Genomic DNA, 18,290 nt, shown 5'->3' with positions numbered 1-18,290 from the left:
AAGTGCCGGACACACATGTTGGTGATGGCGCTGCCACTTGTCTGTCACTAAATGTTTCCCTCTCCTCACCCGCAGCCTGCCGCTCGAGTCCCTGCCCAGCCCACTCCCTGCATCAGGCCAACCCAGAGAGGGCTTCTCACTTTGGAGCAGATGCCTGGGCTTAGGAAATGGGCTGAGCAAGAAGTGGGGGCAACAAGGGTGGGCCTTCTGCCCCTGCCTTTCCTTTAGGTCACCTGAATGTCCCCAAGGACTCGGCCCCTACTAGGAGGTCACGGTTGGCTGTGCACGCCCCCCCCGCCCCCGCCTGGCGCCTGCTGGAGGGGAGCAGGACTGGGAGCCAGAGGCTGGTGCCAATTCCCTTCCTCGGACACGTGGCGGGAAGGGCGGTGGGAGTGCGCTGTGGGAACAGACCGTTCCGTGGCTCTGTGGGGCCAGACCACTTGGGACTGGCTCCGTGCAGGCCCTCCAACCCAGCCTGGTCATCCTTCGTGGACTTTACAGGGCATGGCACCCCCCCACCCACCCATAGGACCGGGGGCAAGAGGGCTCCGCAGCTGAGGACGGAGGGTGAGCTTGGGGGGCCAAGGGCCTCCAGAGGACACTGGCTCCGAACTGGCCGCTCACAGGCCCAGGTCAGCTGGCAGCAGGAAGGTTTGTGTTTCTTTTAATATCAACTCCCAGGCATTTAACATTCCTCGAAGCTTAAACACAGAAACATTTCCCTTACCAGACTGCTTTCTGCTCTGCCAAACATAACCTGGCTTCCTCCCCTTCCCCCACGGCCTCCATCTGCTCCTGTCTCCAAGATGTATGATTTATGGTGTTTCCCCTGGGGCCTGTACAGCTGACAGCACCGAGAAGCAGGGAAGCAACAGGGCTGCAAGGCTGGGTGGGGACAAGGCCATTGAGCCCTGGAATCTGGGATCTGGGGGGTTGGCACCCAGGGTGCTCCCCGAGCTGGCTGCCCAGGACGCCCTTTCTAACTCCTCCATTCCACACCCACCAGCAGCCCAGGGGAGGAGGGCAGAAGGCCACCAGTGGCCCAGGCTTTCCGGGTAGGTACTGCTGGGGCTGGACGGGCCAGACCAGGGCTGTGGAGGCAGGACCCCTGCTCTTACCCCTGCAGGAAGCAGGTTCCTGGGACTAAATCTGAGCTCCCTCTCATCAGCTCCCATTTCCTAAATAATGAAGGACCAGCTCGTGGTTGCTTGGCAGCACCGTCTCCCTGGCGACAGTGCTGAAGAGTGAGGTGCAGGTCCCACGGTGTTAGGAAGGGATGTGCTTAGGAACATGGGGTGACACAAGGCAGATGGCTGGGCCCCCACCACATGGCGCCACCTCCCTTGTTCAAACCCAGGAGCCTGAGAAAGGGTGGGAGGCAAAAGGCACACACAAATCCCCAAGGTGGCACCGCCACCAGGGACGCCCAGCCAAGAGTCAGACACCAAACTCTGCAGCCTCTATAGTATATCAGAGAACAAACAGTTCCTGCGAAAAAGCATCATTCAGCTCCCTGTGCCCAGATTACATCTGGGGCAACTGTTAAGATGCCCAGGGCACCTGACGCTCGTGGCTCAATCTCAGGTCATGCCAGTTACTGTTTCCCCTGATGGCATGGTCCGAGAAGCCACACCCTGACCAGGCCACTTGCGTCATAAGCATGAAGCCACACAAGGTGCCAGATGGAGCGTGGATGGCTCCATACCGAATTTCCCCCCTCCAGGGTGGCATCCCCTTGAGAGGTAAGTGGAGAGCAGCCATCTTCAAAACTGGCAGAATTTCCTAAGACACAGGCTACAAACAAAGCCTTTTTCCCTACATTCATTTATAAGGCACCAAAAAATGCAGCCAAGGGATTGAACCTGCACCACAGCAGTGACCATGCCAGATCCTTAACCCACTGTGCCACCTGGGAACTCCTGAGCCAGGCATACTCTTAACCTGACTCAGACCTGCCTCTGCTTGTACCCACAGAACCCACCCTCAGCCAGTCAACCCCTGGCACAGGGGAGTAAGGCCCAGCAGCCCAGCTGGATCTCGAGCCTCTCCAGTCCAGTGGCAAATGCTTGAGAAAGGCTCCATTCCAGTAGCAGACACCGCTAATCCAAGCCAGCACTCACGGATACAGCCTCAGAATCCCTCTTAACACACCGTTCCTAGAAAAAGCCACCAGTCGGCTAGAGAGGCGATGTGAGAACAGAGGTAGCTGTCATCCTTCCAGCTCACCGTGCAGGAGAGTGGATGATCCATCTGAACCGCATGTGGACGCCCAGGGAACCGGGCATACATGGGCTTCTAGGGCTAGAACGAGGCACCATCCCTAGGAGGGGGCAATGACCACCTCAGGAACTCTTCTGAAAGCAGCTTTGAACCCATCACCTAAGGCCCATCGCTTGGACCAAGAAGGTGGATGAGAAGGACCTTCCCAACTGGCACGGCCACCCGGCAGCTCCCCAAGCCTTGCCTTGGTGCCCTGGCTGCTCCTCGCTCTCACCTGGATCTGCCCTTTGCCCATGATCTTGTCCACGATCTCGTTGTTGTCCTTGTTGACCTTGGTCTTGTCATAGCACTTCTCGTAGCACAGGATCCTCAGGGACTGAGAGCCCTCCAGCTCAATCTCGAACTCCTGGGGGAGATGGGACAGGATCCTGAACCTCTGAAGCTAACTTGCTTCCTGGCAGATGTGGGCCCCACCTTTGCAAGGGTGAGAGGGGGTGAGGCGGGCCTGTGAGGACCACGGCATGAGGCAGGGAGCAGCCTCCTGCTTTCCAGAGCTCCAGGGGCTTCCGGGTCACTGATGGAGTGTGGGGCCAGAGCCGAAACCCCGTTCTAGACACGAACACGAGATCAGGAACCAGATGAACAGGGAGGCCATGGCAGGGGGTCAGAGCGATGGGGCCACTGGGAGTGGGGTGGGCACGGTCGGGGACAAGCTCTGGGGTCCATGCAGGGATGCCGGCCCCTCCACTCACCTCGTCCCACTTGGGCTCTGTTGTGTCCCGGAACACCCTGGTTTTGGCTTTGCTGACAAAGTAGCCAAAGGAATCCACTTCCAGGGTACAGTACAGGTCTGCAGGGGACAAGAAGAGACCACAATGAGGGGGGCCCGAGGCTCAGGAACCCAGGAGGGAACGGGGGATAACCCATTGGTCCGCCCACCATCCTCGTGTGGTGGCACCTGCTGCCCTCTTGACCGCAGCCCAGTGGGTTCTGGCCCCTTCCCACTTCTCTGCCCCCTCCTTACATGGCTCTGCCCTTTCCCGCCTCACACACTGCCCTCGCCCACCAGCCCTGCTGGCCTCCTCCCGCCACTGTGCCCAGCTGCTCCCACCCCAGGGCCCCTTCAGTCCTTTCGTCCCGTTCTTGGCTGGGCGCCTCACCACTGAGGCCTCCCACCAAGGTCTTCACCCACTGACATGGAGCCACCCTCCCCCACCCGAGGTCCCATGAAAGGGGTGTCCCTGGCATCGCAGGTGGGAGTCTTGGGAAGCACCTGGCTTCTGGGTGCTGAAAGTCTGGAGCGACCCCAGTCACTGTGACAACCAAAAGTGCCCCCCACCCCGCCCAGGCCAAAAGCTCTGTTTGTTTTCTGCAAAGCCTTTAACGGAAGTTGTCTCTTCTGCTGCAGGTCGAATGGCTCCCTTGCTTCCACTACATCCGCACCGCGCAGGTGGAAGCCTTGTTTTCCCAGCCACCGGTGCACCCCTGCACCAAGAATGGGGCTTGTACAGAGGAGGTGTGCAGGGAACGATTGTGGGATGAGTGGATGAAGCTCTTAGCGCCCCCCGAAGTGCTTCAGGAACAAGGTGGTGGAGGCTGAGGGGTGGGAGAGGAGAGGCCGTTTTACGGCAGGGACTCAGCCTCCATAGTAGATGTTTATTGAATGACAGTTTGTGAGCCAGTGGTGCACACCAGGGAGAGACGCAAAGGGCAGATCTCACCCACCAGTGGGAAGGGAAGGGGCAAGGAGGGAGGAGGCGGGAGCCCCGGGTTTCTAATCCTATATGATGTGAAATTCTTTTAACTCTCTGTGACTCCGTTTTCTCATCCTGAAGATAGGAAGAAACTATCAGCTAAGTGACTAACAAATTCTTATGGGGAGAAAAATGAGAAAAAAATGTAACTGTATCTTGTGAAGTATTAGAAACACCAGATTTAGACGGCAATTAAGGGAGAAAAAGAAATGCATATGGCAATGCGTTGGCACAAATAGGTTATATTTCAGCCTGCTCTTAGGTCAGCATTAACAAGTGTGATTGCCTTTTATGGAGGAAAAAGGCTGAGGCTCAGAGAGGTTAGGACACTTGCCCAAGGTCACACAGCTTGTGATCGGCAGATGTGGGACTGGAGCCCACTATTTCTGATACCTGGGGGTCTGGGAGGGCTTGGGGAAGAGCAGACCTTGGAGACATGGGCTAGGTGATTCCGTGCCAAGGAGACCAAGGAGATGGCTTGGGGGAACACCGCATATCTCACAGCAGCTGGCAGGGCCCCAGGCTGGGCAGACCAGAGCCGAGCAGGAGGCCCTAGGCAATGGGTCCATGGAGAATTTCTGAGAAAGGATGAACAAGGGCCACCCAGCCTCATCCTGGGGCACTTACTGGCTGACTGCTTAAACCCCTTGGCGGAGTGGACGATGACATGCAGGAAGCCATAGAGTCCTGGAGACTCGTCGTCTGCAAGAGAGAAAAGCCCCCAGGAAAGGCTGATGAGAGGCCTGCATTTTGTCCTTCTCACTACAGGCTGCTTGGATGCAGAAAGGGTGTGAAGCCGTCAGCGCCTTGGTCTGACAGCACCACCTGGTGGCTGGATGAAGAACTTTCCACAGTCCAGGGCTTCCTGGACTGAGCTGGTGCCCCATCTCCCTCCACTCAGCCTGGCAGCCAGTCCACACTCCCTCCGGGGCCAGGGATCTCATCCCATTCCCCAAGGGGCACCTTCCCACCCCCTCTGAAGCCTGCCTAACCCACAGATGTCCCCCTCAGTCCAGCCTTCCAAAGTGGAAAGTAACCCATCTAAGCCACCCGGTGCCAAACAAAGAGAAGGTCCAGCCCTGCACTGGCACCGGGGGTGGGGTGGGGGGCAGGGCCGGTGGCGGAGGGATGACCTCCACCTGTGGAGGAGAGCTTGCCTTCAAACCCCTTCCCAGCCCCCGTGGCAGCCAGATCCCATCCACTCTAGGCCAGTTTCCAGCCCCGGCACAGCTCTCCCCTGCTCATGGGCTCCTCAGCTTGAACAACAGGCTGCTCCTCAGCTTGAGCAACACACTCCCCTGCTTGGCTTTCAAGGCCTCTTAAGACCTAATCCTTGGGAACACCTAGCTTTCTTTTTCTTTCTTTCTTCTTCTTTTTTTTTTTAGGGATGCACCTTGGCATACGGAAGTTCCCAGGCTAGGGGTCAAATCGGAGCTGTAGCTGCTGGCCTACACCACAGCCACAGCAACGCCTGCAACCTACACCAGAGCTCGCAGCAACACCGATCCTTAGCGCACTGAGCGAGGCCAGTGGGGACGTCCTCTGGCCTTCTTTTTCATATGCTTCTCTAATCCACCGACCTGCCCCTCCACCCCCACACTGCCCCAGGCTTCAGTCTTCCGCTTCTGCAAACTGACACCTTCACGAACACACTAAGCCATTTGTAGCTGAGTGTTGGGCTGGGTCTCTGCAAGCCCACAGCAGGGCCACGGGGGGCTTAGACCTGCGGACTGAGCAGTCTCGGGTTCCAGATCTTACCGTCTTTATTGCTGGTGACAGGAATGTTGTGCACTGTCCGAAGTTTGAAACAGGATCCCGTGAGCACCTGAAGCTCCACAGAGCTCAGGACAAAGGCCTGGAGATCTGGAGGCAGAGCCGGAGAGAGAGGGAACATCACTGCGGGTCCCCTGGGACCTACTGCTCTTCCTTAGGGGCTAGTGCAGGAAGAAAGCTTAGCTCCAGAGTTGGTCACTGGAAGGGAGGGAAAGCAGACACACACGCGGGGACAGGCGTGGGTGCTGCCAGAGGGCTAAGAATAGGAGCATCTGACCAGAGAGCTTCCTGAATGTGTGCATGAAACAGCGAGAGCAAGAAAGAGACAGACAACCCTGGGCTCTGGGTTCAGTCCTCCTGCTAGTTCACTGTATGCCTTAAGCGAATCACTTGAAATCTTTGGGTCTCAATTGATCAGTAACAACAACTAAATGCCACCTGCTCTGGCACTAGAGAGGAGATACGGGACATAAAAGTGCTTGGAAATGTAAGAGGCACTGTTGCCATGGACACCGTCAGGGCAGCGTCGAGTTGGGGACAGGACTTTACCTTTTTTCTGTAGTTTCTGAATTGCTTCTCTCCACTCTGACCTCTCGTAGTCCGAGGACAGAAGGAACAGGTAGCTCTGAAAGAGGAGATGAGAATTCAGCAGGGAGACGGTAGTCAGGCCAAGCACACTGCTGGATTCTGGGGCCCCCAACGAAGCTCCTTCTTACCCAGGCACCCCTAGGCTTGGAGAAGAAGGCAGCTGGAAGGCCTTCCTAGGAAGCCTGGGGACAGGAGTGGCAGTGCCAGTAATGGCCAGCAGAGGGCACCAGCTCCCCAGCAGCAGGGAGAGGGAGCCCAGGGCCGGAGCCACAGCAGCCTCCTTGGGAACTGGGGGCCTGAGTCCCTGATTTCTGCTGGCCAGGGCCAAGAGCTATGGACAGTAAGCAGCCCCAGACCGAGGAAGAGGGCAGTTTCTGTCCCATCCCCACCCTTCCTGACCTTTCCATTGCGATTGTGGATCCGAAACGGGATTGTGGGGGAATTGAGCAGCAGCAAGAACTCATTCTCAAACATCTTCTTTTTCAGGCGCTCGATGGCCCGGCTCTGTCCCTTGTTGGCTTTCTGCAGGGAACAGAGGGCACAGGCAGTCCTCAGACTTCTCACCCTGTAGCTCTCCATCCATCAGTCCCCTGAGTAGTCACCATTTTTTCCCCTTTTCTATATTTTACGATGATTTGCTATCTTGGGGGGGCCTCACTGGCCACAGAGAAAACTGCCTCTCTCAGGAGATGCTAATTCCTGGGCTAAGGAATGCCTCCTCCACGAGTGCACCTTTCAGGTGCAAAGCAATCAATCCTGAGCCCACATCCCCAACCATCTCCTTTAGCTAAGCCAGGATTTCCTCTGCCCCAAATGACCCTGGGGGGACGAGACACCACCGCTATGGCCCAGAGTCTGCTGACTTAGTCACACTGGCCAGGCCTAAGCTGTTGCCCTGCCCAGCCTTCCTTTCCTGTGGAGAACAGTCCAGGCCCAAGGCCAGGCACACCCCACTCTCCAGGAAGGCTCGTTCTGCCTCTAGACCAAAGCCAGTGCTTCCCCGTGGGGCTCTACATGGTGAGGCATGCCCCTGTCTCTTAGAAACGAGAAGGAATAAAAATCTTCCAGTGGCATCAGCCTTCTCTGGCTTGTCACTTGGTCAGCATAAATTAAGTTCCGGGTACCCAAAGGATGCCCTGCTTAAAAACCGCAGACACCTTTCAGCATAAAGCCCCTGCCTCTGGCCTGGCACACGGGGCCTCCCGCAGCTGGGTTCCAGCTCCCAGGCCCAGCCGGATGCACCGCATGTATTCCCACCCTGCCGCCTCATGGTATTATTCTCTTCTTCCGACAAGCCGTTCCTTCTCAGTCAGTGTCCCTGTCTCCTCCAGTCTTTCAAGTTTATATTTTATAAAGGATCCCTTCCCTTTTATAAACCGCTATTATGCTTCATGTCTCAGTTCCAATGCCGTCCTCAAGCTCCACAGCAAGAATTCATCTCCGCAGCATTTTTTTTTTTTTACCCACTAGACTGGCAAAATTGTGACAACTGCTCACAGTTGGAGCTGTGACAGTGTGGGGGAGCAGTGACTGTGACACACGGCTGGGGGGAACATGATCGGATGCAAATTTTTCAGAGGTAAATCTGGCAATGAAACGCACAAGCCCTCTGCCCCAGACATCTCACTTGTAGCAAATCTACCAGAGAGAAATAGGAATGCAGATTAAAGAATCAGAAATAATCTAGGCGTCCCCATTGTGGCTCAGTGGTTAATGAACCTGACCGGTCTCCATGAGGACACGGGTTTGAACCCTGGCCTTGCTCGGTGGGTTAAGGATCCGATGTTGCCGTGAGCTGTGGTGTTGGTCACAGACGCGGCTCAGATACAGTGTCGCTGTGGCTGTGGCGTAGGCCAGCAGCTGTGGCTCCGATTGGACCCCTAGCCTGGAAACTTTCATATGCAGCAGACGCGGCCCTTAAAAGACAAAACGAATAAATAAATAATCTAAATACCAAACATGTTGTGTAGTCAAGCACCAGAACAGAATGTAATTGTTAAGGATCCAATAAATTGCAAAGCAACATGTGGAGTCTAATCTCATTAAAAAATGTATATATACACATGTGTCTGAAAAATACACACACACACACACACACTAAGCACAGCCGAGTCAAGAAGCATACACCTCAAAGGGGTAACAGCGGGGGGTGGGTGATGAACCGTTCTACTCTATACACTTCGGTACTGTGAGCATTTCGTGTTATAGTAAGCTAGTGTTACCTTGGTGATGAGAAGAAAATGTTTAAAAATACTCTTAAAAGAATAAATGGCTGCTGCTTCTGTGACTCAGAACAACACTATGCCTGACTTCCGTCATGTTCTCATCACGGGAAGGTCTGCCTTCAAGGCTGGACAAGGAGGTCTTGCGAGGTGTCTGGCGCACCCCTCGGCCAGCAGCCACTGGAGGTCAGTGAGCATGGATTCAACTAAGCAGCAGGCCACGTCTGCACCCCTGGGGCAGGAGGGAAGCACAAAGCCTGCCGCTCCGGGGACCCGGTGAGAAACACGGATGCAGGATGCTCCTGAGGTGGGGTGGAGGGCAGAGCCAGCTGCGCAAACAGGCTCCACTGAGGCAGGGTGGGGCCTGGATGTTCGGGAGAAGGACACCCCCCAGTCAGACCCTCAGTCCCAGGACATCCCCTGGGGTTACTAGCACTGTGGGCTTCCTCTACCCTGTTCAAAGAAAGATGTCTGGGTTGAAAGGGTCCTTGGAGGCCAGCTGCTCGTGTATTCCTCAGCAGTTTTCACAAAGCACCTATTCAGGAGTTCCCATCATGGTTCAGCAGTTAACAAAGCCAACTAGTACCCATGAGAATTGTGGGTTCAATCCTTGGCCTCACTCAGTAAGTTCAGGATCTGGCATTACTGAGCTGTGGTGTAGGTCACAAATGCGGCCTGCATCCAGCGTGGCTGGAGCTATGGTGCAGGCCGGCAGCTGCAGCTCCGATTCAACCCCTAACCTGGGACCCTCCAAATGCCAAGCGTGCATCCCTAAAGAGACAAAAGAAAAAAAAAAAGCAAACAAAACAAAATAACAACAACAAAAAACCCAAAGCACTCATTTATTATGTTCTAAGTACTAGGGCATAGAACAGAAGAGAACAGCCCCCTCGCTAGAGTTGAATTTCTAGTGGAGACAAGAAAAAGCAGAGTGTGCTATTCTAATTTGGTACCAGTAATGCCAAGCAAAGAGGTAAAGATTAGGGACCAGGAAGCCAGGCAGCCAACCCAGACTATAGCAGGTGGACATCAGGGAAGGCTCAGCAACAGAGGTGAGGCCTAAGTTGAGCCTGGATAGGTGACAAGGGGAGACTAGACCAAACAACCAAGCCCTTCCATGTCCTTCCTTCAATTCATGGGGAAGGCTCCTCCTGAGGTGTATTTAAGGCTATACATTTTCCTCTAATAAGCACTTTGGCTGCATCCATGGGTTTTGGTATTTAATGCTCTCTCTCTTTTTTTTTTTTTTGGCTCTGCCTACAGGATGTGGAAGTTCTCAAGCCAGAGATTGAAGTCGTGCCAGAACTGTGACCCCAGACTTAGCAGTGACAATGTCAGATCCTTAATCCACTGTGCCACCAGGGAACTCCTGTAGTGCTCTCATTTTCATGCAGGGCTAAACAGTTTGCAGTTTCCGTTTTGATTTATTCTTTACCTGAAAGTTTTCGCTTCCCAGGCATATATTTAACTATACTCTAGTCATTGATTTCTAATTTTACTGCCCTGTGGTCTGTGAACATGACTAGTATGCTGTTACTTTTTTTTTTAATACGAGATTTCCTGTGTAGGCTAATATGTGATAAATGTGAATGGTCCATGTGTGTCTGACAAGAATCTCAGTTCTCTGTCAGGACACAAGCTTCTGTGCGTTTTTAGATCAACTGATATCCAAGGACTCTCTGCTTATTTATTGGCCTACTTGATCTGTCCATTTCTAAGAGGCCTCCCAGGCCCTTTCTCTCGCATACACCTTGCTTTCCCCTAAGAAGGACTTTTTAATTCTCTTGTTTTCATTTTCTACAGTGTTTGAAATACACTGTTCTCCAGGAAACTTCCTGTAATTAAACCCACTACCTTTTTAGCCCTGACTCTGCAGCCTGCCCTCCATATGCTCTGTACTAATCTGCCACAGTCAGAGTCTTTGCCTGGGCCCGTATATATATCTTGAGGATTATAAAGAGAGGCCAGTCCTTCTTGCATCTGCCTCCCTTGTCAGACTCCCAAATCTTAGAGCTTGCCCTCCCTCCACCTCCTTGGCACACCCAGCTTAAAGGGCCCCATAAAACCCGCCAACTTCCTGTCCCAGACAAATGCCAGGCTCTGCTCACCTCCTTCTGAATTTCACTCTTAAGGGCAGAGATCTTCATTTTCATGTCCTCTAGCTCGTGGTCTGGGAAGGGGTGCACCTGGGGGCTGGCCTCAGACTCCTCGGGGGATGGAAACACTAGGTCAGCCAGTGGGATGTACCATTTGCAGTCATATTGCTGGTGCTTCCTGCAAACAAGTCAGAGGGAGTTGTGAGCCAGAGGGAATGTGGATCTTCAGGGCTGAATTGCCGGAACTGAAAACCACCTGAGAGGGATTTACTGAGAACTTGTCACGGGCAAGAATGTCCCCACCCTTGAGGAACGTGATCAGAAAACACACATGGAATAATGACAGTCAGGTTCTAGGGTCAGGCAGCAGTAAGGGCTTCTGGCCCAGGATGACTGATGTTCTTAAACAGCCCAAACCTCTAGGGTCTGAGCAAGAGGAGTCTCGTATTTTCTTATTCCCCAACCCACACTCTTCCTTCTCTTCTAACCTATCTATAATTAGCTCATATTCATTACCCTTTAGGCTAGAGATAGACTACAGATGCTATTTTGAAGGACAACTCTTACCAATAGAGGTCACACGGGGTGCTGGGTTGAGGATTATTATTATTATTTTTGTCTTTTTAGGGCTGTACCTGTGGAAGTGGAGGTTCCCAGGCTAGGGGTCTAATTGGAGCTGCAGCTTCTGGCCCACACCACAGCCACAGCAACGCGGGATCCAAGCCGTGTGTGTGACCTACACCACAGCTTGTGGCAACATCAGATCCTTAACCCACTGATCGAGGCCAGGGATCAAACCCACATCCTCATGGATGCTAGTTGGGTTCGTTAACTGCAGAGCCGTAAGGGGAGCTGGGTTGAGGGTTATAAAGCCACATCCACGTCTAATGAGAAATGGTGCTATGGTCTATTAGTAATGTCTGCCATGGGCAAAGAACTTAAGGCAGGGGTTTATATGCTTATGACTGCCACCTCCGCTTTAGAATCATCTCCTCCTCTCACTTCCCCCAGGACTTTGGTTTGCACCTCCCTACAACACTGAGTATATGGCCTGTCTCCCTTGGAACACAGGAGGTGCTAAGGAAATGTAGGTGGAAGAATGAATAGTGGATAACATCTTCTGCTCATGACACAGAGAGACCCATAACTCTGGGTACAGAGATGGACCTGGAAAGAAGCTTTCAAGTCAGATTAAGGTTCAAATCCCATCTCCACCACTTGCAGTTGTGCGACCCTGGGTAACCTATTTAACTTTTCTAAGCCTTTTCTCTCATCTGTGAGATGGGGGTAATAATACCTACTTTGTGGAGTCATGGGGGGAGATTAGAAATAATATATTCAAAGCATTTGTCATGGCACCTGGCAGTGGCATAAGCACTCAATAAATGGCAGCAGCAGATTTAATGACTATTCACTGATTTGCAGTTAGCAAAAATTTAGAGCTGTCTAATAAAAGGAGAATGCTTAAGTAAATTATGGCACATCCACTTGTAACATCACGCAGGAAAGTAAAATGATGATTATGAAGATGAGGCAGCAACAGGGAAAATGCTTATGACGTGAAATGGAAAAAGCAGAGCCCCAAATTGGGTATTCACTCTGATTACAAGTGTATGAAAAAAACATAAGAACATTTAAAAAACTAGAAGGAAATATAGCAGCAGGAGACTGATGCTTATGTTCGGGTGGGTGACGGATTTTTTTTTTTCCCTGTAATTTGCCTGTATTATCTTTATAATTAAAACCATGATTTATTTTTAGAAAAAGGCTATGAAGTAAAATAAAATTAATTAAGACGTTTTTTAAAAGGGAAAAAAAAATGCAGACTGCCCCAGGCTGCTGCGGGGCTCTGTGGAGGGGATAGGGTCTGTTCCCCCCCCCCCCCGGCCCCGACACACACTCACCCCGCTGATGTCTTCTTCAGCTTGGCGCAGAGTAGGACGTCTGTGAAGAGGAAGACGTGCCGCAGCTTCCGGGAACTCTCCGACACTTCCACCAAGAAGCCGTCCTTCACCAGCTGCCGCGTCTGTGGGAGACGGCACACCCACCCCTAGCTGCTCAGGGGCAGTCAGCCCAGGGCCCAGCCTGCACCCATCCAGCTGCGGGGGTGGGGGCTCAGGGAGGGTCAGTGGTGCCCGGTGGTTGAGAGCAACAGCTTTGGAGTCACGCGCATGGGCTAAATCAGATTTGCAACTTCCTGGTTGCGATGTGGAGGCAGGTTCCCTGACTTCTCTGAGCCTCAGTCTTAGCATCTATAAAATGGGGGTAATGATACCCCACAAGAGGGGAGTCGTGGTGCGTGTGAAACAGCACTGTGCCTGGCCATGTAACATGGGATCAACAGGTGGCAGCTCCCCACGTTCCTGCTGCTCTCAACAGCTCATCCCTGGATGGACCCACCCGGGTCCTGAATACCTTCACCCACCCCACCCCAGAAAGCCCCTAACCCTGCCTCGTTTCAGCTGAACCTTGACCTGCACACCCACTCGGGCTGGTTTACACAGCCTCTGAGTGGATTCTTCAAGCAGCCCCCAGGCGGGTGGGAGGCCCTGGGCCTCCCTCTGGGGGGCCACTGGAGTGTCCTGGGGAAGCTGTCGCCGTCTCTAGCCCGGGCTCTGACTGGTCCAGAGCACTGGCTCCATGCGAACTTGCAGAGACGCCCTCGGGGCCTGCGTGCTTCTCTGGGGCTGTCAGTCTGTCTCGGGCCTCCCTATATTATACGCCACGTGACCTATACACGCTGCTCTATGTAGGTGAGCATGGAGCAAGGATATAGGGACAATGATCTGACACGGGCCATGCTCTAAGGCTGCTGGAGATCTTTTCAGATGTCCCCAGAGTCAAAGAAACTAGTGACATTCCAGGATTTGCAAACCAGGGCTGGCAGCTGCGTGCGCCCAGGGACGGCGCTCTCCGCCCCATTAGTCACTCTCCAGAACCTGCCCCTCGTTACCTCCCTCCCCAGGAGACACTGGAGGCTCGTATGTAACAAAGAAACATAAAGCCACCCAGCCTTCACTCCTAAATGTCACTTCATCACCTCTCTTGGACAGGAAGCCCCGTATGTGGGCCAGGCTGCTGACCCATTCAGGTCACTGTCCCTCTGATTCTTCAAACTGCTTCCCCTCACGGAGCTACCTCCACCCTGCCACCGAAACGGGTCCCCAGGGAGCTGGAGCTGCTGAACCCCATCCCAGTGCCCACCTGGGACAGTCTGGCCACCTGGGAGCCTCAGTCTCCTCTCCCTCAGGCTCCCCAAGCTCTCTCAGCCTGACTCATTATCTTCCAGGGGACCCTGAGGACATCATACCGCCCAGTGCGGGGGTGGGGGGGTTTGCATGCAAGAACGAGCTGGCCCGAGCCCTGGCGCAGGGGTTAGCACACGAGGCTTGCAGACGGTACCTCCAGCTGAAAGACCCAGTTCTGACACTTACGGCCCAGAGACCTTATGTAGGAGGCGTGGGGAGACTCTCAGGCCTCAGTTTCCTCTCTGCCCCAGTGGACTGTTAGGAAGATTAATGAGACGCCAGACTTCAAGCTGTCAGCCCAGGACCCAAAGGCCTCTCTCTGGCTGGGAATGAGGGATCCGGGCTGGAGAGCCACTGGGCACAGGGTGGCGGGGCCCTTGCATGCAGGAGGGAGCCTGGGTGCGAGGCTACGCTGGGTCCTGAGCTCACCTCCCCCTTGGGGGTTGTGACTGCAGTCCGGCGGGGGTCAATGTCCTCATTGATGCTGGACAGGAAGTTCTGTGAGATGCGGAGGGCATCCTGGAGCAGTGGGTAGTCTGGGTGGTCCACGGGGGTGTGCTTCAGTAGGTCCTGGGAAGGACGGGGTTGTCAGTTGGGGGAGCAGTGCTGGGGCTTAGTGAGAAGCATCCTTGCTAAGAGAATGCCCAGGGACCCAGACTCTAACCTGGTCATGCCTGCAAAACCTGAACTGAAGATTAGGGTCAGAGCCGCGGGGGTGAAGGCAGTGGCCCCTTTATCCCTGCTGCACTCGTTACTCTTACCCCTAGTGGCGCAGGTCAGGTGGAGTCTCATCTCCCCAAGCAGTTGGGGGAGACACTCCTCTTGTCACCTCACAGCTGCTCCAAGGACACTGGAGACCTTCAGGCCAGGGATGGGGAGGCAGCAAGCACCTGCCTCCTAGGGAGCATCTGGCCCAAAGTCAAGCTTAGGAGCCAAGCTATTTTTAGCCCTGGCCCCATCAGCACAGTCATCACTGGCCAGGCAGGTACAATCAGGGGCCAGGGACCCTCTACCCAACTCCCCAGATGTTCTCGGCGACTCTAGCGCCTGCCCACCCTAGGCTCAGCCCCCTACCCCACTCCTAACCCTCCCTGGCCATTCACGGGGGAGACACTCACATGTAGGACCAGGGTGCTCCTGGTGACCCGGTCAATGGGTTTGTAGAGCAGAGCTGTCGGGGGTGGGGAAGGAGACAGGACAGATGAAACACAGGGAGCAGCCTGAGACCTTAGGGACCAGCCTCATCCCTCGGCCCAAAGCCCTCTGCTGCCTGGGTGCCCACTTGCAGGAGGCCAAAGTGGGTTCCACAGCAATCCACACCTCCATTCTCATCCCAGGGCAGGCCAGGCAACGCCAAAAGGCAGACACACAGCTCTGGTGGCCCAGGCCCCTTCCACCTCCTCCTCCTCTCCTGTCCCAGCAGACATGATGTCTTTGAGGGCCGTCCACCCCCCAGGCCTGTCCATCCCTGACCAGGCTCAAAGCAGACACAGATGCCCCTCTGTACCCTCCATGCTGAATCACACAGCCTTACCCCAAGGAGCTCCGACACGCGGCGGGGGGGGGGGGGTCACCCTGGGACCCCAGAATGCAGGAAGGAGACTGCTTTTCCGGAGTGGCAGCCCCCCCATGCTCCATCATTCTCATGTCCCTCTGGTCCAAGGCTGGCATTGCCAGCTGGAAACTGCACGCTTCTTTCTGACCCACACAGCTGGCCTCATCTCCCTGAAGCAGACCCCCCCCTCCATGCCCTCAACCCCAGACAGACAAGGACAGGCTGAGGGGCAGGGGGGCACAGAAAGGCTCCACAGAAAGGCTGTGCTCTCAAGCTGAGGGGACAAAGACTTCCTAAAGGAATTCAGGTGGTGCTTCCAGTATGAGAGCCCATGAGAAGAATGGGAAACGCAAGCTCAGCAGGGTCCCCATTGGCCACATCCCTCAGTGACCAGGACAGCAAATGAGGATGGCTGGGATTCAGCAGGGACAGGTGGAAGAGGCAGCTGGCTGACCAACACTCCCCACAAAGCTCCTGCGAGCAGCTGTGCCCGGCCCCTCCCAGCAAGGGCGGTTCAGCTCTGCACCTGCACCTGGACGCCTCTGTCCATGGGGCCATGACCTCTGCCCTCCTGCTAAGAGGCAGGACAATGGTCTGGGGGGAGGACCCTAGACTGGGTATCCCACAGGTCCAGGCTGTGACAGGTCCCAGAGCTGACACTCAGGCCCTAGCCAGCCACCAAACCAAAGAGTTCCCCCAAAGACCTAGAAAGAAATACCCTGTGTGTTGCTAACTGGACACCTGAGGGAACCATCTGCTGCCTGCAGGGAAGACGCAGTCTCAGTGGCGTGCCCCGAGCCTCATCCGCGGGCTGTGCTTGGCTGCCCATCAGGATCACCGGGGAGCGTGGATCCAAATGCCTGTTTCCCCCGCACCCATCAACTAACCAGCAAGCTCTGCTGGGCAGAACCCGGGCATTAGCATTTTTTAAAAGCTCCTTCGCTCACTCTTATATGTCAAGTGATGGTTGAAAACCACCGCTTTATGCAGACACACTTTATTATGGGAGCCATCTCTTAACTTAGCAATTTCTAGAGACCCTCGGCATGGGCTATGGGAGCTAGGAGGGAGAGGACCAGGTCGGGGGTATCCTGGGACAGGGAGGACACAGCCCAGTTACCAGCTCAGGACAGGGCCAGTTCTGTGGCTGTCTTGGACACCCACCTGTGGCTCAGCTCATCTGCGGGGGGGAAAATCACAACCTGCGAACCCCAGAAACCCAGAGAAAGTGCAGATTCAGCAGACACCTGCCAGGGCAGGCCCCCGAGTTCCAGCCCAGGGAAATCTGATACTGCAGTGTCAGCTCCCTCCACCCCTCTGTCGGGTCCCAGGAGGAAGAGGTTTCTGACTAAGCTCTGAGTTCTGCACAAATGGCAGGTTGGGTTTCAGAGGGGTTATTAATATGCCTACGGTCACCTCAAGAGTCCACTTGATTGTGGCTGTGGAGCGAGTCCGTAGGCATCAGCCCCAGGTGGGGGAGGGGCAGGCGGGAGCGAGGCCAGGGCAGGGAGAGGGCCGTGGGGCCAAGGTCAGACATGGAGGGAACAAGGGCAGCCCTGAGGTTCGCGCACCTCGTGGGACCCGCACACCTGCTTCCCCCGAAAATGCAGGGTGAAGAGCCCTCTTTCTGCCCTCACCTGCTCCAGGGCTCCAGCAGGCTGGCCTGCTTCCTCCTCTGCTTCACCCACGCTCCCCCTGCCTCACCAGGCGGCTCCTGTTTCTGGGACAGGCACCATTCATCAGGTTGCAGTGCCTGTCTCTCCCCCTTCTCCAGAAAGCCTTCCCCGACCAGGACGTTCACAAGCCACACTCCTGAGGCTGAGAAGTCAAACCACGACATCAGCAAGCTGGCCTCGCTCTAGTTTGCCAGGCACCTACTCTGAGTTCAATGGCGCGGTTTTACATGCGCTCTTTCCTTAATCGAGAGGGAAGCAAAAGCTCGCTGGTCTTCGGGAGGATTCTGGGAAAGATTTGGCGCCAAGGAGCAGGTGAGCTGACCTTTGCACCCCCACTGTGTTTGGCACAGCGCCCTGCAGAGTGGGCGCTCAGCAGACAGCTGTTAGGGCTGACAACTGCAGAGTGAGCCCCAAGTTGCACAGTCTCCCTGGGACCCAGAACCAGCACCCCTTGGAGGGGTGGAGAAGATTCTAAACAGTGTGGTCAGCGGGTCCTTCGCTCCCGACCCCTCACTTTGAAGCTGACTGCATCGCAGGGACCAAAGAAACCCTCAACTCCAGGTCCCAGGCCTGTGTCACTAAAACTAAGCTTCCCTTTGGGGGAGAAAGAGGAAGCAAAGGGCTGATCGCTTCCTCTTTGGAGGAGAGTTGAGACTTGACCGACTCCTAGGCCAGACCAAACAGGGGATTTCTCCTCGGATCTTGAAACAGGCCAGGTTCAAGTCCAGCTCTCCTCCTAAGCCCAGCCTGACAAAATCTGGGCTGAGGGGCGGGGCTGCAGGGCAGCCTCTGCCCAGTGGCAAGAGTTCCCACAGTTGCTCTGCTGGGACAGCCAGAGGGGGCGACCTTGGAGGCTACCTCCATCATGAGCAGTCCTCAATGCAGGACAGCACAGCGGCCTCCGAGAAGAGCCCGGGAAACCTCAGCATCACTCCAGCAGCAAGCTGCCACCCCCCTCTGTTCAGCCTTCAATAAGGAGCTCCAGGTTACCACGGAGATGGAAAGCAAAGTGAGGGAGAGGGGCACAGAGACGAACGCCCCGTGGGAGGGAAGAAGGTCCTGAATCTAGCCACCTGCTGCAGCGGCTCTGAGAAGCTGGCCTGGGGGCAATACTGGACCCTTATGCCCCTGCCAAAGGCAGCTTGGGTCATTCCTAAG

The 18,290-nt window shown here is 55.0% G+C and overlaps 1 protein-coding gene across 4 annotated transcripts in view; it reads right to left on the bottom strand.

The window, feature by feature from the left end:
* The window catches only part of ABR (ABR activator of RhoGEF and GTPase), a 183,658-nt gene that overhangs the window by 35,956 nt on the left and 129,412 nt on the right, over nt 1–18,290 (bottom strand). For all 4 annotated transcript variants that reach the window (XR_007131702.1, XM_047757212.1, XM_047757213.1 and 1 more), the window contains 10 exons: nt 15,020–15,072; nt 14,331–14,471; nt 12,558–12,679; nt 10,666–10,831; nt 6,735–6,857; nt 6,297–6,372; nt 5,733–5,837; nt 4,602–4,676; nt 2,973–3,070; nt 2,495–2,626 (listed from right to left, as the gene is read on the bottom strand). Coding sequence is in view for 3 of the 4 variants with exons in the window: in XM_047757212.1 (XP_047613168.1) it covers nt 2,495–2,626; nt 2,973–3,070; nt 4,602–4,676; nt 5,733–5,837; nt 6,297–6,372; nt 6,735–6,857; nt 10,666–10,831; nt 12,558–12,679; nt 14,331–14,471; nt 15,020–15,072 (1,091 nt within the window). In the remaining variant the exon portion in view is untranslated. The remainder of the gene's footprint in view (nt 1–2,494; nt 2,627–2,972; nt 3,071–4,601; nt 4,677–5,732; nt 5,838–6,296; nt 6,373–6,734; nt 6,858–10,665; nt 10,832–12,557; nt 12,680–14,330; nt 14,472–15,019; nt 15,073–18,290) is intronic.

This window comes from Phacochoerus africanus, chromosome 14, assembly GCF_016906955.1.
Source record: "Phacochoerus africanus isolate WHEZ1 chromosome 14, ROS_Pafr_v1, whole genome shotgun sequence".
NCBI lineage: Eukaryota > Metazoa > Chordata > Mammalia > Artiodactyla > Suidae > Phacochoerus > Phacochoerus africanus.
This window is presented reverse-complemented; position numbering and strand designations above follow the sequence as displayed.